Raw genomic sequence first — 27247 nt, 5'->3', positions numbered from 1 at the left:
ACTATCCTCTCCACGTCCCTTCATTTGCCATGATCTGGACAGACCGGTTTATTCCGGTCTATGTCTATGATTCTATGATGATTCTATGATTCCCCTCCAATCTATCCCTCTTCTGAGCCAGACATTGGTTGGAGGTGAAGCTTCAAAGGAATTCACACATGTATTTATCTTTGGAATATGTTGATTGGGCTTATCTAAAGTAACTGTCTGCACTTTCTGCATACAGCCAAACTTCAGATCAGGTCTGACTTAACCCTTTGAGTCCAGATAGATAGCACTGCAAAACTGAGCCCGTAAATCAAGGCACATACTATTCATAGAAACAATACAGAAACCACCCACAATTGCTAAAACAATTTCAAACAGCAGCTTCTCATAACAGAAAAGTATATTAAAGTCACTTTCTATATAGTAACACTCCCCAGCAAATGCATTTAGTTAATTTTAGTATGTATATGGCCCCTACCACTGATATCTGAGTGCCTTTTGCATGTTAATGCATTTATCCTCCCAGCACTCCTTTGTGTGGTGTGGAAGTTATATTATCCCTTCTTTACAGCTGGGAGGACTAAAACACAAGTTTGCACCGGAAGTCTGTGGCAAAACCCAGAATAGAACCCAGATTTCATGTGTCCCAATCAAGCGCCTTGACCACCAGCCCATGTTGCTTCTCTAAGGGCTATATATTGCCTTCATTCCACATTCACATGCAGATGGAGGACACTATATGTCAAATCCAATTTGCTGTTTCATATATCTAGTGCTAAATACTGTCTGCAGGAGTTTCCCCTTCAGTTCTGTATGAGCTCCACTCACCGACAAATCCAGATCTGTATCCTGGCTCCCAATGGCATGCTCCGATGGGACTTTTTCAGTCATTTCTTTCATATTTGTGATGGAGTTTTCTCTCCGTATTGCCACTTTCTTTTCTGTTTTTAAATACTGTGCTTACTGTGGAAATCCTTCTCCTCTTGGTTTTGAGCTTGATCCCCTTCCAAGACCCCTCTACATGAATATAGCTGGTGTTTCTCCTGACACTCCGGGTCTCTCTGGTCTACATGTCTCTGTAGATGGGGTAATGTTCTCCTTTTCTGGGATAGTAACAGCTCAGGCTAAAGGTTAATCAGATAATAGTTATGGCTAATCTGTCAACTGTGCTTGGAAAGGAGAAGAAAGGAAAAGTGAACTGAGAGCTACTCAGCTTTCTGTCGAGTAATTTCCTGGGTGTAGAAATAAGGCTGGGTCCATGACTGATCCTGTGGACTACTGGCAGAGTGAAGCTATACCCTCTTCATTAATGAGGTAGCAACTTGGTGATTCAAGCAACTTACTTGAATTAGCGGACTTACCAGCTGGTTGAGAAGGTGATTTAAGTAAAGTGTCCAGTCTGCCTGAGGATGATGCAGCCTACCGAGATGGAAAGGAGCAGCTGGGGTTCCAGAGCAGAAGAAAGGATGTCTGTTGTGATTCCACATAACAGTGTCAGCGTCCATGGAATCTCCTACACAGTCAGGTAAAGCTAGTAAGGATCAGCAATGTAAGCTGGGACTCTGCAATAGCACTAATCCTCAGACCACAGGGATAAGACTTCCCTTAATTTATAGCATAATAGTAACAGGGATATAGTTTGAAGATGATGGACCTTAGTCTTAGTCCAGTGAAGGGAGACACAAAGGATGAATTTGGTCCTCTCTGTCTTGTAATTAAGACTATATTTTCCTGAGAGTAAGGAGTGATTCTGCTTTCTGAAGATTTCATAAGTGATTCTTTAAAGAAGGTCTCCGAAGGATATATAAAGAAAGCCTGAAAGGGTTGTGGTTTCATTTCTTTTGCTTGTTTTTAGACATTTAAGCTTCTGTCTTGGCTGGAAGACTCTGATATGACTGGAGAGCTCGTGAACTAGGGACGCCAACAGAGCCAATACGGAACAAAATGAGCTATTAAAAGGGGAAGGGATTTTTAGTCAAGTCTGTTTAAAACTTTGTTTTTTTGTTAATTTCTATTTAATTTCAGTGGTTTTGTTAAAGGTCTAACACCCTCATCCTTACAATTAAAGAGCTCACAATAAATATTACTTATATTTCCCCTTGGTCCTCCACCAAAACCAGGTTAGATCAGGAAGGTTAAGTCTGGTTCTACTAAGATAAAAAACAAGCAGAAAAAAAACCTTTTAGAAATTATTTTTTTCCGATCCTCTTTATACATCAAAGCAGCAAAAAAGGGCACAAGCCCAATTTTTGAAATGTTTCTTGCATGTTATTTTAAATTCTTTCAAATGCCACATTTCAGCCTTTTCAACCTTCTTTTTTTTAAAGAGAACGTGTTGGACTTTGGTGGGATATCCCATCATATCATAAAAAATACACACGGCAGATCCTCAAAGATGTTTCATTTCACATAGAGAGTGGCCAGATTATGGCAATTTTGGGAAATTCTGGTAAGTAGTTCAAAACTTCCAAATCTAAAACAATACTACTTTAAAAAAAATCATGCCAAATGAATTTCGTAGACTGTTCTGAATGTGGGCACTTCTGTAATAAGGTCACAATGTGGATAAGCACTGGTTTACTTAGATTAATAATTTACTTTTCAATTATTGTCAACAGGCTCTAGTGAATGGCCTTCTTGGGGGCATTACACTGGTGAGGATTACTGAAGCACACTGCCCTAAGTCTCCACAACCTTGACACCAGAATATCCCCTCCCACTGCCTACCCTGAAGGGGCTGGGAGGGACGCTGGTATGGAGCTAGCTATTCTGGCTTTACACTACTTGTAGATTCTCATGCAGGGTGCCTTTAAGGTCACTTTGCACTGCACAAGTGACCTTAGCAGGGTCAAGGATCTAGCCAAAAGATTTGTATTTTTAAATAATGGAACCCTTGCAGACTATCAAGACTTTCTGAAAAAGAAAAGCTGTATCAATGCATACATAGGCACCATCAACCTGTACTCTTTAAAAAGGTGGCATTTTCAGTCGCAGTCTCAGTAGAATATATGTGTGGTGGTTCTCAGGGTACCAGGGACAGTAAGTCACCTTGTTTCTCCCTGCCTCTGGTGAGAGAGGGTCTTGCCCATGGTAACTTTGAGTTAGTGCCCTGACACCACCAGCCTTTCAGCCATTCAAGCACTCTCCTCCAGGCTATGCCAGCCCGGTCTTTGCCTTGCATGTTAACAATAGGTGCATCCTGGTCTCCAAGTCATTTTGAAGAATTCCCCTGTGATATCCAGCCCCTAAACTGGCTACTCACAGAAACTCCAGATCCTCTGCCCCCACAGGTTTATTTAAGAAACAATGAAGAATCAATTAGAAACAAGATAGTGATGGAAATGAATGGTCACAATATGAAACAAAATCATAAAACGCAAGCTTGGGCCTATGCTTATTAATAGTTATCTTTCCTATCTAATAAAGTAGGTTTTCCCCTGAAAGTTCAATCTGTTGTAGAGCTGGCTGGCTTTGCAGGAACCAAGATCCAAACTTTCATGAAAACATCTCACGCCACAAGATGTTTAAGTGCTTTCCCCCACTCTGTATTATGGTGAAACAGTCTTTTGTCTTTATTCACAGATAGGGTGATCCCTCTGTCTGTTATAATGGTCCTTTTTCACCTCCAAGTTGTTTCAATTGTTTGCAGTTGTCCCATCGATAGTCTTGGGAAGCAAGGCTAGACAACTGAGCCTCGCCTTACCTCACTAGCTAACCAGGGAGTGTTGACAATTCTGCTTGAATGATCCATCACTGTGATGAATCATCCCCTGGTGTCTAACTTTTAATCCAAGACAAAAAAAGCATCCTTTCAATATAGTTATATTATTTCTTCAATATTACCCATACATACATTTCACAATGATTATGAGTCTTGATAATTTACGAGCTTTCTGTAGATACCTTACATTACCCATTATGAATAAATACCCTGCAAGATGTGTTTGGTGTAGTGAGTTTGTCAGACCTGAGATGAGTTGTTTGCAAAGAACAGGGGATCTTTTTCCAAAGGGCCTCTGTGTCACAATATGGTTTCTTCCAAACTCGCCAGAGTTTTTCAGGTCTGTGTATGTGTATGGTTTCCTGGGTTAATGTTTTTCATCTTTTTTTCATCTTGGATGAAATTTAACCTTGTGCAGAGGGCCAGCACAGGGCCTATTCATCACTTAAATCCTACTTAAACTCTTTTTTGAGCTTCCAGTGATACTTAAAAGGTGCATAGGCCATGTGCTGCACAGGAGTTAGGCCCTCTCAAATCCCCCATTATCTTCCTCTTGCATTCCAAATGTGGTTCAAGCTACCTGCCCCTACCTACAGCGCTGCTCTTGACTCTTACTACTGCTCCTCTTCCTCACTATTCTGTTCAACCTTCCTGTCTCCCTGCTACCTTCATGGCCTTCTCCCACTCTCATCTTCATAAGTTCTCCCATTTTGCCCCTTATTCCTGGAATTCCCTCTTGCCCCTGGAACCAAAGGTGAGATCTCTTCATTTACATTTCTCCTCAGAACTTATTTCTCCCACAAAACCTACTAGTCTCCTATAAAAATTCTCCTAGAAGAAGAAGTGCTCTTGATGCTCTGAGGCAGAACCAGTCCTGGTCTTCCATCCTTGTCTGATCTGTTTTGTCTTTCTGTTTAGATTGTAAACAGGGACAAATGGGACAGGAATTGTAGTCCTCAATGTTTTGTATAGCATCAGGCACAATGAGGGTGCTTAACAAGTGATGAGAAATAAATAGAAATTTACACAGACTCTAACACTCCATTTAACTTTCATGGGCTGCTTTTTCACACCATTGTTAGTGATAAAATATATATCTATTTTTTCATTAGACGTGTGCACAGTGTCTAGAACAATGGAGTCCTGGCCTCTGATTGGGGCCTATAGGTGCTGCTATAGTAAAAGTAAGAATTAATCTGAATGAAAATTTTTGTAAACTGTCTAACAGGCTCTGGAAAAACAACTCTGCTGGATGCAATATCAGGAAGACTGAGACAAAAAGGAAATTTCTTTGGTGATGTGTACATGAATGGGCATGAGCTGAAGAAAGAACAATTTCAGGACTGCTTCTCATATGTTCAACAGGTTGTTTTTTAATTTAATTCATATGCATGGACCTTTTTGTTATTACAAAGTTGTAGTGATAATAATAATAGAATCATATGGCTTGACTGTGATTTCACTAATCTTGTTGTAAATCAGGAGTAACTCTACAGAAGTCAATGGAACTATGCTGGTATGAAATGTGTGTCAAAGCAGAACCACGCCCAGAGTTACTACAATACTGTTGTTCTTTTCCTTTTCTAGAATGATATCTTATTAGGTTATCTCACCGTACAAGAATCTTTGACTTACACTGCTTTACTCGCACTTCAGAAGCACTCCAGCGACTTCATTAAAAAGAAGGTCAGTATGTTCTATTCTTCCACGGAGACAAACAGGGGAATCTTTTCAGATATGTCCAGCAGATCAGATACCCTAATTTTATAGACACTACCTTTTAGCAGATTTGGATTCCCAAGTTCAATTCATGCTCTCACATTATCCTTTCATCAATGGCACTTTTAATCTATAGATCTCACAGTGCTTTACAAAGGAAGCCAAGTATCATCATTCCTATTTTACAGATGAGGAAACAGACATGCACAAGTGAAGTGACTTGCTTGGGATCACAAAGGAGTTCAGCAACTGAGCCAGGAATAAAACTCTCTGATCTCCTGAATGCCAATTCTGTGTCATGCTGCCATCTTGGGAAATAATGAATGTGTTGGAACAAAATTAGTGTTGCTGTAGCTGTATCAGTTCCAGAACATTAGAGAGACAAGGTGGGTGAGAACATCTTTTATTGGACCAACTTCTGTTGGTGAGAGAGACAAGCTTTTGAGCTTACACAGAAGAAGACCCGAAGAAGAGCTCTGTGTAAGCTCAACGGCTTGTCTCTCTCACCAACAGAAGTTGGTCCAATAAAAGATGTTCTCACCTGCCTTGTCTCTTTGGAATGAAATTGTCATTCCTGAAGTAGTACCAGTTGCTATTGCATGGGAGATTGAATTTGATACCAAATTCAGAACTCCTGAAGTGGCCATCCCCATAGTATCTGGGCACCATTACATCATTACATACATTTAGAACTCCATCATTTCCCTCCTGGAAGAAGAACAAAGCTTCTATATCCTCCTCACTTACTGCTGCTTACTGTGAGGAATTGAAGATGTTATTATTTATTTGTTAACCCCTGACAGAGTGATCAGCCCTGCACCATGCACAGAAGAAACACAGCCCCACTGAACTAGCAATCTGAATAGAGACAAGAAAAATAAACACCAAATGGACTGGGAGACCCAAAAGGAGAGGTCTATCTCTGTCGTTAATTTCTTTAGTTTCAGAGTAGCAGCCGTGTTAGTGAGCTGTAGCTCATGAAAGCTTATGCTCAAATAAATTTGTTAGTCTCTAAGGTGCCACAAGTACTCCTTTTCTTTTTGTTAATTTCTTAGTGTCACTTGTGCCCATCCAGGTGCTTTATTTCATAGAGCTGGCAATGGAAGCCATTTTTACAATTTTCTGGGGGGAAGGGGGAGATGAATTCTATTTGTGCCCTAAAGCTGGCAAGATACAGGTACAGCCAGCTGTCTGGTAGAAGAACATTCTAGCAAGAGGGCAAATGGCTGCTGCCAGGGATATGGAAGTCTATGAAGCTGTTTGTGAGAAGTTGCCTAGGATAGTGGCCTCTAGTCACTCTTCTGATTTTGGAAAAGAATATCTGTCCAAAGTGGCCAGACATGAAGACAATAGCCAAACCAGATAAAAAGGCAAAAAGAGATTATGAACAATTTTACAATAGATGTCACTCAGTTAGAGAACTGCTGGGTCTAGAATCTTATGAACCATTTGTGTCTTTTTAAATTGTAACTATTTTGCAGGTAGATGCTGTTATGGCTGAGCTGAGTCTCAGCCATGTTGCTACTAATGTAATTGGAAGCAGTATTTTGCGGGGAATTTCTGGTGGTGAGAGGCGTCGCGTTTCAATTGCAGCCCAGCTATTACAAGATCCTAGTGAGTACTGAACAGCTTTTCAGAATAAAACAAATACCTTGTCCTTTTCATTATGCTGTCACTTTGCACGCACTCCCACCACCCACCTCTAAATAACATTTTAAAATATAATAGCACTTTTCTTCTATCACAGATCCACATTCCAAACTGCCATTGATTTCAACATGCAGGCTCATTGCACAATCAGCTCTGCAGAGAGGCAGAAATGTCTAGTGACTAGAGCATAGGCTGAGACTCCTGTTTTGTCACTGACCTATGCTGTGGCCTTGGGCAAGTCACATAGACCCTGATAGTTAAGTTTAAGCACATGCATAGATCTTAGGGATTTAAGTATTGTTTAACCATATGCTTAAATTCAGTCCTTTACAACTGTCTGTGCTTCTGTTTCCCATCTGTAAAACAGAGCTAATAAAATGTACTTATTTTAGGGGGGAGTTGTAAGGATTAATTTTGTAATGTTTGCTCAGCACTTTGTGTTTTCAAAGTGCTATGTAAGTGCTAAATATTATTATTATTATTATTACTTAGTTCTTCATATTTATTTATTTGGATATAAAACAGAGCCAAAAAAGTAGCCTATACCCAAACTCTACTTGCCTTGACAATTACTTAAATTTGCAATTCAGTTGGAATAACCATTTAGCAGTATAGCCGTGCTCATACATAAGTTAATGTAACCAGCCAGTGAATGAAGCATACCCCATACCTTAGCTAATGCAACTTTTAGAGCACTGATATGCTGTATCCACTACTTTCTTGAACATTTTTGTGAAGAAATTTATAATTTCTGTTGGGAACTTAAAAGGGGCAATATAATACCTATGTTGCAATAATTCAAAGAATCAACATTTGTAGTTTGCTACATTAATTCAGCCAGTGATGAAATGAGATTTGAATTTCCCTTGATGAATGATGTATACTACATTATACACTGTATGAACTCTGGTGCAATGACAACAGTCATAGATACTAATAAAATTGGTTGACTGGTCAGAGTGGGAATTGTCCACGCTGTACCTCTTTTGTGGAAAAAATAAAATAATTCATTTTCCAGGACTGTATCTCTCTTCTTCCATCTCCCACCCCCCAAATTCTTATGTATAATAAAATACACATTAAAATTACAAAGAAAATAATGCACTAATAAGACTGGTTCATGTACAGAACTACATACTGTACTACAGGATAATTTTAAATAGTTCATTATATAAAGCACAGTTGTGTATACTGTGTACATGCAGAATACACACTTTTAGCTAATTTTATGTAGCATCCTATCCTTAAAAGCATCATTTTATAATGCTAATTCTAAAAGCTGACAAACACACTGAATCTATTTTGGTAGCTTCACTGAGAAAAAGTCAACATGAAAAAATGATCAAGTTGTAATTCTGAGTATCAAAGAGAGGACCTGATCTTGCACTCTGTATTCACTGTGGTTGAAAATGGACCACTGAACCAAGTAAAGGCTGAAGGATCAGACCAGAGAAATAAATGTGTACACAGGTTTGCATGGCTGTCACACTTTAGAGATAATTCTACAGCATGCATTGAATGACCTATAAAGGACAGAAACTATACAATTTGCTTACCATTTAACTGAGTTTTCAGAAATTATCCCTGTTATATTCACAGAAGTCATGTTACTTGATGAACCAACTACAGGACTGGACTGCATGACTGCAAATCAGATTGTCTTGTTGCTTTCGGAACTTGCTCGCCAAGACAGAATTGTGATTATTACAATTCATCAACCACGGTCAGAACTTTTCAGGGTAAGGAATATTAAAATGATAATAGATTCTTACTGAGCATCACTCCATGCAGTTTTTCTTGAAGATGAGAGTTATTTAGTACAAAATTAAATACAGTCTATCTTCAAATCCCAACACTAGTTCCCATTTTCGACTGCATCAAATTCAAGCTGCTTGTCCTCACCTTCCAGGCCCTTAAAGCTCTGCCCCTTTCTGCTGCTCTAGTCACACTTCCCATTGATCCCTCTGCTGTACCACTGATGCTAACCTCAACTGCTCATTTGTCCACAACCGCCTTCATGCCTTCCTCCTTCCTGTCTTTCTGAACTTATAACAAATTCCTCTCCAGGTTCCTTCAAATTCCTCTCCAAAACCCATTTCTTCTGTAATGCAAGAAATTGACCAACTAATAACAGATAGGTTGAGGCACAGCTGGGTGACAGTTGAGGCACAGTTTGTCTTTATTTTTTTTAAAAAGACAATGTACTTAATGGACAATTTTTTTAAAAGTGGCTGGTGATTTTGTGTATCCAACCTGAGACACCTTTACAGGGTGGCTTTCACCCTGGCTTTCAGAAAGTGGTAAGCATGTATGTCTGACCCTCCTGAGGCAGATTAGTATTTTTGCACCCATTTTACAGATTGGGGTTACTGAGACCCAGAGAGGGTCAGCAACTTGACCAAGGTCACAAAGCAAGGCTGTGTCAAAACTGAGAAGTCAAGAGTTCATGGTTCCCATTCCTGTGCTCAGACTGCACCTTTCTCTTCATACCCGGTAGGATCCAATACCTTTAAGAAGGGTCAGTTCTAATAGTTTATGATTAAAAAGACATTTGGCAGTGCAGAAATACAATAAGGAAATGTAATGACAGGGCAAATCTACACTTCTTGCTAAAGGGCCTTTATTTACCAAATTATAAAGTACTATTCCAATATTAATGTTTTCCTTGTTAGTAGTAAGTTGATCTCATTAATATATGTTGTGTTGTCCAACCAGTTATTTGACAAAATCGCCATCATGAGTTTTGGAGAATTGGTTTTCTGTGGGGACCCTTCAGAAATGATCACATTTTTTAGTGATTGCAGCTACGCCTGTCCTGAACAATCAAATCCTTTTGACTTTTATGGTAAGTTTATCCAACTCATATTAGCAAAGATGTTGGCATTTTATTCTAGGCAAACAGGTTATGCCAGCATAACTCATTCTAATTCTTCCTGTTCTTTGTAATTGTGCTGAGCTAGTTTGTTCCATTGCTTCTGAGGGGATCAGTGCTATAAAATTATGTAACATATTCAACAGAACAACTGGTCTTAGATCTGAGAATAAAAGTAACTGTGGGATTAGCAACAAAATAGTTTAGGTCAGTTTTGAAAACATGCTGCTTTTATCTAGTACAATACTTATTTTAACCTGTAGGATATAGAACATTCAGATGCCTGAATGATAGGCAAACTAGAGCCGGAAAAGAAAGAGCAAACTGATGTGAACTTTCCTCTGGATAAGGGAACAATGAAAATACACAATAGCATTGCAATAGAGCAATATGAAATAATAAGGCACACTAATTCCACAAGCAGAGTTCCAGGTTCATGAATCCTCTGGATTCATGATGCTCCTTTGCTCCTAGGAATTTAGACTTGATTCTCCAAAGTATGGAGTGCCTTTGATTCCTACTGACTTTAGTGGAAGTTGAAGATGCTCAGAGACTCTATAAAGCTCCACAGCATTATGTAGTATTTGGCTCTTATTGCTGATTTAAAACAAAACATTTACTTACCTCAAAACATTTTGTCTGTGTGGATCCCACTCGAGGTGCACGTGCCCCAAGCACATGAGACTAGCATCTTTGATTCGCAGTGTTTGTGTGGCTGCACTTGCGCCCTGCATGTCCTTGTGCCCCACCCCGGCCAACGGCATATAAAGGGCAGAGAAGTCTCGAACACCCACCAGTTCTAGTGCTAATTCAGCAAATCAATGTCAGAAAGACTCACCAAAAAAAAGTGTGTATGGAGGGCAGGTCATGAGATCCACGCTGTAGGACAGCATCTTGAAGAACCACAGTTATTGTGAAGTAAGTTGCTGGGGTTTTTTAATCTGAGAAATTGTCCATGTGCATCCCACTCCCCACTCTAGGTGACTGGCAAGCAATGCCCCGTCTGGATGGTAAAACTAAGGAGTCCTAGTTGCCACTAATTAAACACTGATTGTAACACTGACCTCCCAAATTTGGCATCCAATCTTGCGCCCAAATCAAGGACAAAATGTTTAACAAAAGTGAGGGGATTGCTCCAGGTAACACCCTGGCACATCTCAGACATGGTTATATTTCTGAAATATGCAGACAAGGCAGCCTGAGCCATAGTCAAATATTTGGCAGAAGAGGTATATCAACCATGTAATAACAGACTGAATACATGGCATAATCCATTTAGACATTCTCTGGGAAAAATATGGATTCTCTTTTAGAAGTGCTACTTATGGAAACAAAAAGATTGGTTGTCTAAAAGGGCTTGTCCTATTCAAGTAATATAGCAAGGCCCTTGAAATGTCTAAGTATGAAATTTCTTTTCTGACGAGTAGGAGCAGGTTTTGTAAAGAAAATGAGGGGATTAATGGATTGATTTAAATGAAAGTCTGAAACAACTTTGCAAATAAATTTAGTGTGAGATGTCAGCACCACCTTATCTCTGCGGAATGCTGTGTAAGGAAGGTCAGCCAGGAGAGTTTGGAGTTAGATGACCCTACTGACTGATGTAATGACCACCAAAAAGGCCCTTTTGAGAGTGAAATGGTTTAGAGAGCAGAAAGGCATTCAAAGGGAGAGGGTCCATGAGTCCTGAAAGGACAATATTAAGATCGACAGATAAGTGTGAAGCAGCGCTGGATACAGTAGAGTGGGAAAAATTGAGTATGACTGGCTAGGAAGTTGGCATAGTGAAATTGTTGCAAGGAAGATTTTAGTTGAACTGAATGAGAGTTCAGAGAGCTGGAGGGCTTGTCTACATGGGGGTTTTAAACTGGCTCAACTCAAGTTAATCTGGTTTGAAAATGCTTACATACACATGACACAATCCATCACTGCACTCTAATTCTGCATATGTCGCCAACTCTGGAGTCATCTTGCAAAGTGATCACAGTTTCCTCCAAATTGAATTCGTTTGCATCCACGTGACCAACTGCTACACAATACTTTTTGCATGCTTTTAATGGCTACCCCACAGTGCTTTGCAGGTTGACAATTACTAACCTGTCCGGTTACCTGTGTGCCCTCCCTGCTCTGATCAAGTTCCAAGCACAACCGCGCACCCCCATAAGAAGCTGGTATGGAGCCAGATGTTCCCCATTTGCTCCTGGATCTCAGGATACAATTGTGATAGCACTCCCAAAGCCAACAACATGTCTTGCACAGCTGCTTGGAGCCATGCTGAGACCATGGATCAGATCGCCATCTGGGAAGAAGCATTGGTTCAGGAAGTTGTTGTGCCTGGATACCGGAAAAAAGATGTTTTTGTGGACATCGCAAAGCAGATGTCCATAAGGGATCATTACCAGGACATCAAGCAGTGCCAGATATAGCTGCAGTCCTTCTGGACTTTACATATCATCAGAACTTGATTCTGTGGTATGAAAAAAGTGTCTTGCATGGATCCTGGGCTCAGGCTTCTCCTGGAGCAAAACCTGGGCACTTTGTGCTCTCTTTGATGGCAAATTAGTCTATAATGGGATTTCCTATTGTTGAAATATCAGGCTGAGGATGTTGCTCTTCAGAGACCATTGGTGACAGATTGTCTGCTATGTTATTGTTGACTCCTGGAAGATGAAGAGCAACTGGGGTTATCCCATGGAGTTGACCACGTCCATAATCTGATTTCCTCTTGGCATAGAGGTGATGAACAATATATAATACAATGCAGATGTGTTGTCTGTGAAGAGCTGTGCAGTGGAATTCTTTAAAACTATAAGGAATGGTTTGCAGATAATCTGATTTTCCAGAGTTCTAGGATGTTTACGGGGAGGCTCATCTCCTTCTGGGACCATATCCCATGTATCTGAAGGTAGTCCAGGTGAAGATCACAACCAGTTCCTGATGCGTCTATGGTCAATGTCTTTGTAGGCAGAGGGGTGGAGAAGGTTATGCCTTTCCGAATGTTCTGAGCATCCCTCCACCAATATAGTGATAACAAGATATAATAGTAATAATAAGAAATACCCTAGCTCTTATATAGCACTTTTCATTCATAGGTCTGGGTGCTTTACAAGGAAGGTCGGTATCATTATCCCCATTTTACAGATGTGGAAATTGAGGCACAGAGAGGTAAAGTGACTTACTCAAGGTCACCCAGCAGGCCAGTGGCAGAGCTGGGAATAGAATGTAGGTCCCTGAGTCCCAGTCCAGTGCTACTAGGCTACATTGCCTCTCAGTGGCCTTTGATGTCTCCCTGATTTCTGGAGGAAGCTTGTTCACAAAAGGAAACACTTTGTCCCACATCAAAAAATCATACTTGATGAATAATGCATGGTAATTCAGTATGTGTAGTTGGAATGAAGTGCAGGAGTAAGCTTTCCTTCCAAAGAGATACAGCTTTTTGGGGTCTTTACTTCAGGAGTAACTGTTGGTAGACCATGCAGGCATGCTTTCTCATGAACCACAGAGATATACCCAAGAGTCAGGGATTGAATGTGTATAGAACTTCTCAAAGCTTTTCCGTGGAACTTTTTTTTTTTTCTGCTGGTTTTGCAGTGATGCAAGGGTAGTGGTGGTCTTCCAGAGATCTGTAGCTGGCTCCAAGATGCCTTCATTTATAGGCATTGGCAACCTGCCCACAGTGGAGGAATGGAAGATATTAAATAAGTTATGGACCTTTCATCAGTCACTGACGTTTCAGTTTCAGTGTGACAGCAATTTGAGACAGCAGCTCTTGAAAAGTCCTGAAATAATCCAAAGCCAAAAGAGGCACCTTGTCAGGAGGAGGAGAAGATGATGATGATGAGTCTTTGGGAGAAGCTAGTGGCTCAGTTGCCAGTGCTGGCTCAAATATCAGTACCGTGATGACTGGCATTGAGGAATTGGTATCGGCAGGAACCAGGGTAGCTGACCTAAAGCTGAAACCATTGTCGCTTGCCCTGAAGCATAAGAGCACTTTGTGCTCAGTCCCTGGGAGGAGAGTGGAGGTGAACAGCTCTTCTTAGGCCTTTCAACTTTCCTATTCTTAGGGGAGAAAGACCAGTGCCAGGAACTATGCTTAGTCTGGGGCTCTCATCTACCTTGCCTCAGCATGGAGGAGACAGTACCAGTCTTCGGTGCTGGAGCAGCCATTGGTGCCAAGCTGATCTTTGGCATGCTATGAATTCTATTGGGCTTGTCAGTGCTGGGCCAGATTCCTTACCAGTTCCATCTTCGGGAGTCATATTCCAGTCGATGGGGGTGCTGACAGTGTAGGATTTAGAGGTGGACGGTTCCATCTTGAAGCTTGATGCCTGTTCTTCTGGGTCCTAAGTGCCTCTGATAAACTCCTCCAGATGATATAATTTTAGATGCGTGTCTCTAGATTTTTCTCATTCCTGAAGAGAATGACCATCAAAGCAATGGTCAGGCTCATGGCTCTTGTTGAGATGAAATAAAGAGCTATGACGCTCTATAAGGAGAATGAGTCTGTAACAAGATGGGCAGAATGAAGCCCAAAGGCTTTGAATTTGCTATTTTAAGTGGTTGTGGCAAAAAGTGTTGAGAGAAAATAAGTATTTGTTTTAAAAAAAAACCCAAACAAAGTAAGTTTAAGTACATTTTTAAAGGGAAAAAAAAGGATGGATTTCTGTGGAAATAACCCTTAAGTAGCCAGGTAAGGATAGTCTTGAAGAATGTTGTAAGGGGTAAGAAGCAGACACAGCCTAGTTTCATTTTGATGCCACTGGTGATAAGAAGGAACCGAGGAATGGTTTCAGCCATTCTGCCCTTGGGTTTGGGGGCAGAGCACAAGGATGTGCAGGATGTAAGTCAGTAAGGAATTCAGATTTCTATTCTAGTGTGTATGGGGTACATGTGCACCTAGAGTAGGATGTACATGCACAAATACTCAAAGAACCCATACTTTTAATCTAGTATATTTGGGTGGCTGATTGCTGATGCTGTTTGAACGCTAACTAGTGAATCCAGAAATGTCCAAGACGTTATACGAAGAAGCATGGTACATTCAGAGGGAAACAGTATTTTTCTATTGTTTTGGTGGCATTCTGCCTTCAATTAGGAGAGAGAATGATTGTAGACGTGAAGCTGGAATTGAAAAAAGCTGAAAATACTAATATGACAGTAAGGATAATTTTGTCATCATGAATTTGAATAGTCTCAAAGTCACAAGTCTGAGATTTAGACTCACATTTTAAAACATTCAGTAAACACAAAGTGCTACATTCTTCAAGTGTCAACCTTTGAATGTGAAAATAAAGAAAAAAGTTTAGATCAAAGAATTACAAGTGTTCTGAAAATTGCTAGATTCTGTGCATTTTGACTATATAAACAGGGGGTCTGAATCTGTTATCCCTGAGGTCAGTTTTCACTATTGTTACTCCTAATTTACACCAGTGTCAGAGGAAAATAAAGCTCTATGTTTCATAGAATGGATTGTATTGATTATGGAGTCGAAGTACAATGTTTGGTATTTGTCAAACATGACAGTAAATAAAGAACAGAATGTTAACTACAGGGCCTAGTGGTTAGTGCAGGGATTAGATTTTAAAACTCTCACATTGCATTGACTTGCTGTGTGACCTTAAGTAAATCACTTAGGGCCAAATTTTCCAATGTTACTTCTGGGTTTGGGTGACTAAATGTTGGATCCCCATCTTTAAAGACATATGACCTGATTTTTGGAAGTACTGACCACTACAGCTGAGGACAATATTGCTTATTTCAGTTACCTCACAGAGGTGCTCTGAAGCTTAATCTTTTGTAAAGTACTTTAAACTCCTTGGACAAAGGAGTTTAAAGTACTTTATGGTTTAACTCCCATCTTGTTATGGTTTAACTCCCATCTGACAACATTTTAGGGAATGTCTACACTGCAATTAAAAACCCGCAGCTAGCCCATTCCAGCTGACTCAGGCTCCTGGGGCTTAGGCTTCAGGGCTGTTTCATTGCGATGTAGACTGCCAGGCTCTGACTGCAATCTGAGCTCTGAGTCCCTCTAACGTTTCAGGGTCCTAGAGAGTCTGGGCTCCAGCCTGAGCCTGGACGTCTACACTACAATTAAAGAGCCCCATAGGCTGAGCCCCACGAGTGCGAGTTAGCTTGCATGGGTCAACTTTAGGTATCTAATTGCAGGGTAGACATACCCTTAGAGTTTAAGCATACACAACACTGAAAAAACAAAACTTATGAAGAGAAGGTGTAATATGAACACTTTATGTAGCCAGTTTAGCAGGTTTAGAGAAGTAAGTGATCTGTTAGAACACATGCTTCTGAGAACTTTAATCTAGGTTCTGATGCTATTGGTCAAGTTAGATGATTGCTTGCTTCAAAAGAAATGTGATTTTCCAAAACTCCACAGCATTAGCATTTGATCATACAAGGAAGACAACCAGAACCCAAGGCTCTCATCTGCTAATAATAAGAAACAGCTGTTGGTGGCAAGACCAACTTATAGGTGAATTTATTAATATGGAGCATCCAGCTATGCAGAATTTTTATCTTCTGTAAGTTCCACTGCAGTAAATAATTTTTGCTTTACACGGGGCTTGGAACAGTAATGGGTAATTTGACCAGCCCAGCATCATCTATTTTACATTTTTAAAATGGGTGGGGGCGGGGTTGTTGAGATTGGAAGTTCCCCTCCACCAGAAGAGGGAGCAAAAATCAGTGCAACAGGGCAAAGCTGCATTGGCGAGAGAAGAGAAGTAACTCTGGTAGCATGTTATCCCCCGAGACCAATATTTCACAAAATGAATCTCCATGGGTTAGGTTGGAGTATCTCATAGTAGAGAAGGGGTAGGAGTCAAGGAGAAGTTGTTCTGTATGGTGGGCAGTCCTCAAAGCCTGGTAGATTTCTGAGTGGAAATCTGATCATCCATCCATCCTAAGCAGCATTAGCACCTTCTTTTCCCTGAACAGGAGTTAGGGCAGGGGTGGCCAACCAGAAGTTAATATGCGGCTCCTTGTATAGGCACTGACTCCGGGGCTGGAGCTACGTGCGCCAACTTTCCAATATGCTGTAGGGTGCTCACTGCTTAGCCCCTGGCTCTGCCACAGGCCCTGCCCCCACTCCACCCCTTCCCGCCCCCTTCCCCTGAGCCTGCCGTGCCCTCGCTCCACCTCCCCTCCGCCCCCCCCCCCCGAGCCTCCTGCACGCCACGAAACAGCTGGTCAGGAAGTGCGGGGAGGGAGAGGGAGGTGCTGATCAGCAGGGCTTCCAGTGGGCAGGAGACACTGGGAGTGGGGTGGGGGAGCTTATGAGGGGGCTGCTGACGTATTACTGTGGCTCTTTGGCAATGTCAATTGGTAAATTCTGGCTCCTTCTCAGGCTCAGATTGGCCACCCCTGAGTTAGGGCATAGGCAATGGCAATATGGTTCTTTGTCAGTGGGGAACAAATTTAGAGGCCCTACCAGTGAAAGGCAAGTCCATTCATTTCAGGATCTAGGACTCCACAGAGTCAGGGTTCCACAGAAATGACATTCCCAGAAGCTGAATTCCCCACACTGAGAGAATGGAGAGGAACCTCCACAAGGTGAAAAGTTCCCAGTTTCCAGCAGATTTTTCCTCCTTCTCCAGATTTTTCTACAAAGACTTTGGTGAAAGGACAGTAGGAAGGGGAAATGATCAGGCCTTTGATAATGTCTGTAGTTTAACACTTGAGTAAATTTGCAGTGGATCTGACATCTGTGGACACTCAAAGCAAAGAACGCGAACTGGAAACCTACAGAAGAGTTCACATAATTACATCTGCCTATAAAAATTCAGAGATCTTTCACAAGACTTTGGAGGCCATTGAAAGAACAAAACGCATGAAAGACCTGCCAGCAATACCATTCAAAAGCAAAGACTCACCCACTGCAGTCTCCAAACTATGGATTCTCTTACGGTAAGAACTCACTCTAAAAAAATAATAATTTTGAAGCTCTCTAATAACCTTATTTGGATAATCTTATTCACCTTGCATATAGGCACATACGTTATTTCTTCCTCTGGGCTTCCCAGTGCATACCATTTTCCTTATGCTGCCTTTTACATTGAAACCTCTTTGGGGCAGAGTGCCTTTGTTTCTTTTTCAAAGCTGGACACATTATCAGTCATAACGAACAAAAATAGTACAATGATTTTGTTTCAATTTCAGGAGGACAACAAGAAACTTCTCCAGAGATAAGATTGGCATAACCATGCGTCTTTTTCAGAATCTGTTGTTTGGCCTGTTTTTAGCATTGTTCCTTCTCAGACTGAAGAGTGATGTTCTAAAAGGAGCACTGCAAGATCGCGTGGGACTCCTTTACCAGTGTGTGAGTGCTCCACCTTACACAGGAATGCTCAATGCTGTTGCCCTGTGTAAGTTATTCGTTCCTCCATATTATGTGCAGCAAGTACTGTATATACTATGAAAAAGGCCTTTAAGAATGCTAATTTTAAGGGCTACACAATGTCGCACAGGGACGCAATGGGAGGTACAGTATAGTGACACAGACAAAGACAATATAACTCAGAGCAACCTGATTGTGCTGAGTGAAGTAAGCTATTACACTTATTTAAAGAGTATAGCATGCTCTCCTGGCATGGCCCCCTAGCTAAGGTGGCAGGGAGTATGGAACTGGGGCTCCAACTAATCCCTGTCCTTCCTTGTCCACTTTCTGCCTCTGTGCTGGGGCTGCATTTTTGGCCAGCTCTTATATGAACTATGCAAGTGGGGAATAGTCCTTACTTCCTCCTATGCCCCTGTCTGGCTGTGTAAAGGTAGGACAAAGTCTAGCTGCAAATTTGCACTCTGTTAATTGAGATCACAGTTATGGGCATGGAAAGGTTGAAAGGGCATATGACATGGGTGGCTTCAACAGTGATTAAGAGTAGAAGTCTTTATTAGACTTTTTTATCCTTGAAAGTATTATGTTGGTATCTTATACTTCTGAGAATTGTTATTTTCAAATTTTCTTTCTTTCACAAGTGCCATATTTTGGCCTCCCATATAGTAACAATATCTCTGTTTGGAGGGTGAAAACTGTTCTTTCAATCAAGGGCAAATATGTGACCCCCATCATCGTAGAAGATGGACATCTCCATAAATTGACCATCAAAGACAGTTCTTATGAGTGGTGTCAGATTCTTACCTGCTAGAGATGAAGCTTGTATCTCCCATGCCGCATCTGGCCACCTCTGGTTCTGTGTATAGACTATCTGATCTACTAGTGAACATGGTTTTCACATGCAATGGCCAACCAGATGGGTTCAAACAAAAGTGTTTCTGAAATAGTCTAAGAGTTGTCAAGTTGCCTTGTCTAAGCTTTGCGAGCATCAACTTCTGCATGGTACTTTTGGTCAATGGTGGTTTAATTCCTATTGTACCTTCCACTCCAGTTCCTCCATTACGTGCTGTCAGTGACCAAGAAAGCAAAGATGGCTTATATCAGAAGTGGCAAATATTGTTAGCATACATACTACATTTCCTTCCCTTCAGCATCATCAGTATGGTGATTTTCAGCACCTTTATATACTGGTAAGCACTGAGACAGTTGTACCTTCTTAAAACTACATTCTCATTATGGTGCTCTTAAATTCCTGTGTCAAGAACAGGCCTCCAGGAATAGGCTTTAAGATATTGCCTTTCAGAGAGATCAGAAAAGCAAAGAAAAGGCATAGGGATGATATAGTACTTACCCTACTCTAACTCTTATCTACACTCAAAACTTATGCCAGCATAGCTACACTGGTCAGAGTGAGAGAAACCTACACCCTTGACTGACATAGCTGTATCGACAAAACTCCTAGTGCAGACACAGCTATACTGACATAAGAGCACTGCTGTTGGCAAACCAGTCACTCAGGAAGGTGATGTTTCCACATCACCATAAAAATGTCTCCTATCGGTGTATGCTGCATCCACACAAGGGACTTATGACAGCATAGCTGGTGAGTTAGAATTTTGGTGAAAATGTTCTAATAAACGACACAAAAATGAGACAAAAGGCTTGTTTCGGCCCTTAAAAACCTGTGAATCTAAGACAAATAGATGATCTCAGTATTTGCGGTATTGCTTTGTACTTCTTATAGGAAATACCCTAACATCAATATTTGGAGTGTTCAAGGTAACTTCATATACTTATTTAAGGCCTAATTCTGCCATCCTCACTCATATTGAATAGTTTCTTACTCAACAAGTGGTCCCACTGAAATCCAGGATTAAGGTATTGCTCACCCTTCATTATTTAAGAGATTTGGCAAGTTCTGAAGGATTAGGTCTTATATCATTTTCATGGCATGCACAAGGGTAGAGAGGCCCACAGCCTCCAATCCTGTGGAAGCCTGTCTGTGCAAACAGTTTGAAGCTGGCATTCTGAGAGTTTTTGGGGAGAGTGGCTGCTTACTATGGCATAGTCTCCCTTCAATTCTCGAGAGTTTCTTGCAGAAGTTAATGCAGAGTACAGCAAATAATTGTATCTTTTGATTATGTGATCATTGTTTCTATTAATTGCTTTCCATTTCCCCCAAAATTTATTAAATCCTTAAATCCCATGATGTATTTTTTTTAACTATAATCAATCTCACAAAAAGATATGAAGTTCAAAAAACAGGCAGGCAATTTCCAGTTTTAAGCAACACAAAAGGCTCTTAAATGTCTCTAGATAATCTTTATAAAGCTAGTGATAGCTCCTAAGAAAGTAACGATGCTTACATCAGACATAAAGTAATTCAGCATTTCCCAAACTTTTTTGGCCACGGAACACTTTTTAGCCTATTACGAAACACTTATAATATTATTTTGTAGTTGTTTGGTTTTCAAATAAAAAATTGCATTATTTATGCTTAAATATATTTTATTTTATAAAACAAAGCAAAAATACCAATTTAAAATAACTTGAACTAACAATTTCTAACTGGAAAGCGTGTATAAAGTAGTACAAAAATCAAGTGCAAGAGTCAAAATTAAATTCTAGATTCTTTCACGGAACACCTATTCAGATCGAGCGGAACACCAGTGTTCCGCGGAACAAAGTTTGGGAAACGATGAAGTAATTAAAAGCCCTGAGACATATGTAACTAGGTAGATTTCTATCCAAGGTTATTCAGCCTTATCATTCTGTCTGCTTGTCTAAGTTATAAAGGATGGGGAGTGTGGTACACTGAAGATAATGTACTGTCATTTTTCCTGTGACAATTGATAGCAAAATTACAGTTACTTTATGGTCTACAGTAAAATGAACACAATGATGAAAGGCACTATTACCTTGGGCTACCAAATATACCTACGTCCACCACGTGTCCTGATGCATGCTCAGTCGTCAGCCTAACTGCCACCTCTTCCCTTCAGTTCCTCAAGAGGGAATGGTGATGTTACTCCAGAGAGGAGATCATTTTCTTAAGTCCTTTTTACAGAGGATTTCAAATTACTGCAAGCCCCCAAGTGAAGAGATAGAGGGGACTTTGGCAAACAAAAACATTTTGAAAAAAATCTTTCCTTACAGAAAAAGGAGAAGAGTTTCTGCTCCTAGTGTCAGTTGGAGGGACCTGCTCTCATGATTAGTCTCCTGCTTACTCCATCTTAGTATTTAGGGAAGCAGTCACCTTCAGGCAACGTTGTCCCTCTCCTTATCATTTTGGCATAGACCTAAAAAAACAAAACAATAAACACCTGCCAGCCAGGGAGGTCCTGTGTCAGTCTGTGCCCCAATAAAATTCCCCCTTGATTGACATATATAAAAAAACCTCTCTCTCCACTAAGATTTTTGTCCCCTATTGCAATTCCCATTACACCTACCCAGTGAATTGATTCCCTGAGAAGGGGGATGTAGAAAACATTCTGTGACCATTGCTGAGGTAGACTTCCTTTTCAGGAACAATGGCAGGCAACTTATACAGCTTCTGAGAGCCAGCAACTGCAAAGACTCACTCTGTCTTCTCTACAGTATACTTGTTTTGTAGACTGTAAACTCTTTCAGGCAGAGACTGTCTTTATCTGTTGTTGTAAGCCTCTTTTTTTACCTTGAGCTGTGCTCCATCTTTTGCTGCTTATCCTGACCACTCCTTCATGCCAGCCGCACAGGAAGGCCATGGAGGCCTTATTGAGAGGTCAAGTTAGGGAAGAACCAGGGTGGAGCTGGTAGTATGAGGAGATCAGATTTGTTAGCAGGTGGGTTGAGCAAGGGTGAGAAAAATAAGGATATGTTTTGTTTCGTGGAGAGGAAGTAGGAGCAGGAAGGGGGTTAAGACTCCTTCTGTGGAGTGAGGAAATTAATTTAGATGCCCCTTAATAGAGGGTACTAAGGATGTGTACACTCTTCTTTAGGACTATAACAGCCTGATTTTAAGCAGGGCCCCAATCCAACATCCTTTTTTGCACCCAGAATGTGCCTGTATAAAATATTGTGGTACAAAATTCCATCTGTAATTAGCTGCACACAGTACTGATGTTATTTAGACATCCAACTACATGACTGTACCTCCATGACTAAATGACAAAATATTAGTGCACCTGTGGGTACAAAAAGGGAGAATGTTTTTTAAAAGTCTGATGCCATAATGTTTATTTTTATATTTTAAAATGCTCTCTTGCCTGTATTTGCACAGGACTGTAGGAATGAACCCTGATGTTTCCAGATTTGGATGTTTCTTTGCTGTTGTGTTAGTACCTCATATAATTGGTGAGCTACTAACACTTGTTTTGCTTGGTGTGGTTCAAAATCCAAATGTAGTCAACAGTGGAGTGTTGCTACTTAATGTAGCAGGAGTGCTCGTTGGAACTGGGCTTGTAAGGTAAGGAAAAGTATTACTAAATAATTGTGGTTTTAATGATAAAATAATGTAACTATAGAATAGTCTCAAGAATCTCTGTTGCTAAAGGTGAGTCTATGCGTGTGTACGCAACAAGGTAACAACTAGATAAAGTGCACCTGTAGTCTTTGGCAAGGCAACTATCTAATCACTGATCTTTTAAACCTTGTACTAAATACATGGGACACACTCAATCCTGACTTTTCCTACAGAACTGAAATAAGCCTAATGATAGTTAATGCCAAAGCCACTTCCTCACTGGCATGGCTACACCTGATAAAGTGGTTCTCAAAAAAAGTATCACTCTGTGCCATCTTTGACAGTGCTTTTTCTCCTGTAAACAGATTTCAGCTAAAGCTTGTTCTGCAAAGTAAAACTACATTAACACTCTCTTCAGTGCCCTTTTAGTCACTGCGAAATTTAGTGAAGGGTTGTAGTTTTGTTGTGAAAGTATTTCCCACCACCTTAGTTCTGTGCCTTACTGATCTCTTTGAGTGAGAATGTGTGGGTTTTTTTTACCATGTTTTTTAGTACACACAATGCTAATTAAGACTGTGAATCTCTTCATTGTCTATGAAGAGAGTCAATATTGCCAGTGGGTCTTGGATTGCTGGACATTTCTGCTGCATTTGCTGTGTTGGATGATAAGGAGTTGGTTGGAATCTTTGTATGAGAGACAGGAAGTGCATATATTTGCTGAGTACAGTTACACTGAGCTGATTCAAGACTCTGTTTTGATTCACGTTATTAATTCTTTGTTTTGCAAGTATCTTTAGTTGTCCTCCAGGCCTTAATATTCACTTTGTGTCTACTTTAGAGGAAATGAATTGAATACACATGGTAGACTTCTGTTATGCAGATAACACTGATCACTCCTAATAGTTCTTCCATTGTCATTTTATTAGCTTTTTTTTATGACACAGCAACATGAATATAAATAAGTTGTAAAATTAATTGCAACCATACCCAAACAATTCATTACTGTATATCCTGACACTGTTAATGGTCATTGGTCTCCTTAATAGGTCCTTCAACATTTGTCACAAATACAGTTTGTACTTGAATATTGTGCAGGCAAATTAAGAACACTCTCTAAAATGTGAGATGTTGTTGTAAGATGCTGAAAGGAGCAGTGCAGTTATTATAAATTTGGGTAGTATTGGTTCTTGAAATAACAGAAGCCCAATTTAACTAGTTTTTGTTTGTTCAAGGCACACAGAAAACATGCCTACACCTTTTAAAGTTCTAAGTTACCTTACATTCCAAAAATACAGCAGTGAGGTTCTTGCCGTCAATGAATTTTATGGATTAAACTTCACATGTGGTAAGTGTTCACTGAGCCCCCTTAAGCCCTTTGTAAATCAATTTAATGAAATATATGTTTAAATTTATAAACATGCTAACAAAGAGTACTTGCCTACACCTTTCTAAGCAACCCATACAACTTACAAATACAACACATGACCACTAGGTTATGCTTCCCAGCCGGACCCCAAGTGAGGCCCATTACAAGGGGTGAAATTCTCCAACTATGGAACACATGGGACCCTGTTTATAAGTGAAAATCAACACCTTTAACATCTCCTTGAAACCCGCAGACAGACAAGGCAGATCATGGCAAGATACTACATGCTCTAAGCAGATTAACACATTATATGCTAGCTTCAATTTTGGATGGTTCTAAAATGTAGTCCCATATAGAGCATATTGCAGTAACGCAACCTTGAAGATGTCAAAGGCTTTCATCACAACAATGAGGATAATACCTTGCACTTTTATGTAAGGATCTCAAAGTATTTCATAAATATTAATAAGCCTAAGTCAAACCACTTCCCAGTGCTTATGGGTCCTCGCAGACAGCATATTTGATGGGCCTTAAATCTTCCATTTGGTGTGAGTGAAATGGAAGGTTCTAGTGACGCTTCATTCTTCTCTTCAGAAAATGCAATGCAGGTTAGACACAGAAACATGAAGAATGCCCCAATTTCCCATATACAGAAGATTGGCTGGGATGGGCACTGGGGAGCTCCTGGGATGCCTGTAAGGGAAGGAAATCTACCTGCCCAGCCACGCTGTGGGTATTACTCCAGTTTCAGGACCACAGAACCATTGCAGCAGCTGTATGAGCTGTGGTATTTGTATCGCAAGAGATCTGCCAACATGCTCTCAAGCTTCTACGGTGAAGCAATAAGTCATTGCAGAGCTGAGTTCTGAACATACAATAATTGTACAGCCTCTGCCCAGAATCTCCTGGAACAACACTGTTCTCCACTACGGACAGTGCCCTCCAGACCCACAGGGGAACAGGAAGGAGTTGTGAACATATATGTTATATTAAAATAAATTGTAAGGCCAAGTATATTAAATAAAACTGAGTTAGAGTAGAAGTTGGAATCCAGATGTTTAAATCAGTGCACCACTTACAGTAACCAGCCTGCATTCTCTATAATACAAAACTTTTTTTTTTTTGCAGGTGGCTCCAATGTTTCTTCTGGAGTTGGCACATCATGTGTTTTCCAGCAGGGCATTCAGTTCATTGAGACAACCTTTCCTGATGCAATGTCCAGATTCACAACAGATTTCTTAATGCTATATGCTTTCCTACCTGCACTTGTCATTCTAGCAATTGTGAGTTTTAAAATAAGAGATATAATTATTGTCAGGCAATAAAAATGCTAGCAGTTCTAAACTGGCTATACAGTACTATATACCAAACCTTGCAGTAATTGAAAACATTATTTGGGCAAAGTAGTACCCATTGTTTTGTTGTTTTTCTAAATTATAGCAAGTGAGGAGTGAATTACGTCCACACTATTCATATCTTTTTCCTTTCAGTTAACAGTTTTAACTCATGTTGGAAGCAACATGTTAAATACTATGAACAAAACACTTAACTAAAAATTTCAGTTTATGAAGTACACATTTTGGGTATTTTTTTAATTCATAAAAATATTTTAACATATTTGTAAGTGCACTTAATAAAGAGGTGCAGACATGGGAACAAATGTAATTTGCTTTGTTAGGGATTATTCTTGCAAGCTTGACGACCAAGGGGCACAACAATATTTCCTCTAACAGCTGTACCTCACCTTCCCCACCCCGTCCCAAAATAAATCATTTAAAAATATCAAAGCATAATGTAATAGACATGGTAATTCGGTTGTATGACAGGACTTTACTTTCTTAGGTTTTCAAGTTATTAATGCAAAGGGTGAAACTAAGATATTACAAGTATGAATTAAAGTGAATATATGTGAATCTGTACATAAATTTGAGCCTAGAAATTGTGAAATTGCTCAGCACCTGTGACCAAATATGTTACACATAATAAACTATAACATTCAGAGAAGGAAAAATTCATGTTAGATCATCCTGCCCAGTCCCTTTCCAGTTCAGGATAGTTCACCAAGGAATTTTCTTATGTGCTCTAGCCCAGTGGTTCATCTGTCCATTTTTGTGGTAAGATGACATACTGCTCATAGGCCACCTCTTGTCTCAGTACCTCAATAGTCTATTGCTTGGTTCTCAAAATATTTCATCCTGCTGATGGACAAAAGGCTGAGCTGTACTGGTTTATGCTAAGTTTGACTTTCTCTATCAATGACATTTCCATCTTTTCTAATTGCACTAGAAGACTATGATACTGAACATTAGGAATAATTTTCTACCATTAATCTAAATTTCCTTTTATTAATGCACACAAATATCCCACAATGTGTGTATGAAGGGGTGGGGACTTATATTTACTGATAGTGTAACACCTTCATTAAATTAGAGCATTAAACTTGACAACCATAACAAACTATCACTTCCAGGATGGGTAGCAGAACGGTTCTCATTGTCCAGAAATCCTAACAGTACTCAATCTTATTGGTGAGCAGGAGCCACAACATAGCTCTATGCAGAATGGGTATAGTCTTTGGGAATGTTCTCCTATACAAGATTAACAGAACCTGGTTTTAACTACATTATATCAGGCAGCTTGTGTGAAAGTCTCTCTCTTATAGCACTTATCAATTAATGGGTTAATTAGTACATAAAATATGTATCTGCAAACTGGGAAACATCTGACTCTGTACACATTATATTTTGTGTACACAGGTACAGCTCTAGGCTTGCAATAATCTGTTTATGCCCTTAAATGTCTATTTTATGTAGGAACTTAAAAAAACCAACAAAACATATGGCCTTAAGAGTCCCGTTCTTCATATTTAAACCCATCTCTGTGAATAATCTTTTTTAAATTTTCCAAAATCTACTTGAGTCTGAGGATCCAGGTTTATTTTCTCACCAGAAAACACCTTCAATTCACATGATGTTATAAATTAATAGTTAAATTCATGCACTAAGTTTTTTATAATTTAATAATAAATGCAATCATGCTATATTAACTGTTTATTGTATGTTTGCAATTTGGTATTACATATTTTTCCAGTTGTATAAAACACCAGTTTCAATTACTTTGTATAATACTCAAAAATGATGATT

At 40.0% G+C, this 27247-nt stretch overlaps 2 protein-coding genes across 2 annotated transcripts in view; one reads left to right on the top strand and one right to left on the bottom strand.

Moving 5' to 3' along the window:
* The window catches only part of LOC311518087 (ATP-binding cassette sub-family G member 8-like), a 118333-nt gene that overhangs the window by 23877 nt on the left and 67209 nt on the right, over positions 1-27247 (bottom strand). The gene's annotated exons all lie outside the window — the stretch shown is intronic.
* ABCG5 (ATP binding cassette subfamily G member 5) lies at positions 1120-27088 on the top strand. The gene is made up of 13 exons (XM_084623539.1): positions 1120-1513; positions 2316-2437; positions 4938-5074; positions 5297-5395; positions 6910-7042; positions 8678-8817; positions 9794-9923; positions 17657-17870; positions 18123-18328; positions 19349-19487; positions 22556-22741; positions 23971-24083; positions 25233-27088. Exons 1-13 carry the CDS (start codon positions 1398-1400, stop codon positions 25427-25429), a joined length of 1932 nt encoding a protein of 643 aa, XP_084479665.1. The 5' UTR covers positions 1120-1397; the 3' UTR covers positions 25430-27088.

The sequence above is a fragment of the Lepidochelys olivacea genome, assembly GCF_965140295.1.
Source record: "Lepidochelys olivacea isolate rLepOli2 genome assembly, chromosome: 3".
In the NCBI taxonomy this organism is placed as follows: domain Eukaryota; kingdom Metazoa; phylum Chordata; order Testudines; family Cheloniidae; genus Lepidochelys; species Lepidochelys olivacea.
Note: the sequence above shows the minus strand (reverse complement) of the source record. Positions and strands in the feature narration are given on the sequence as shown.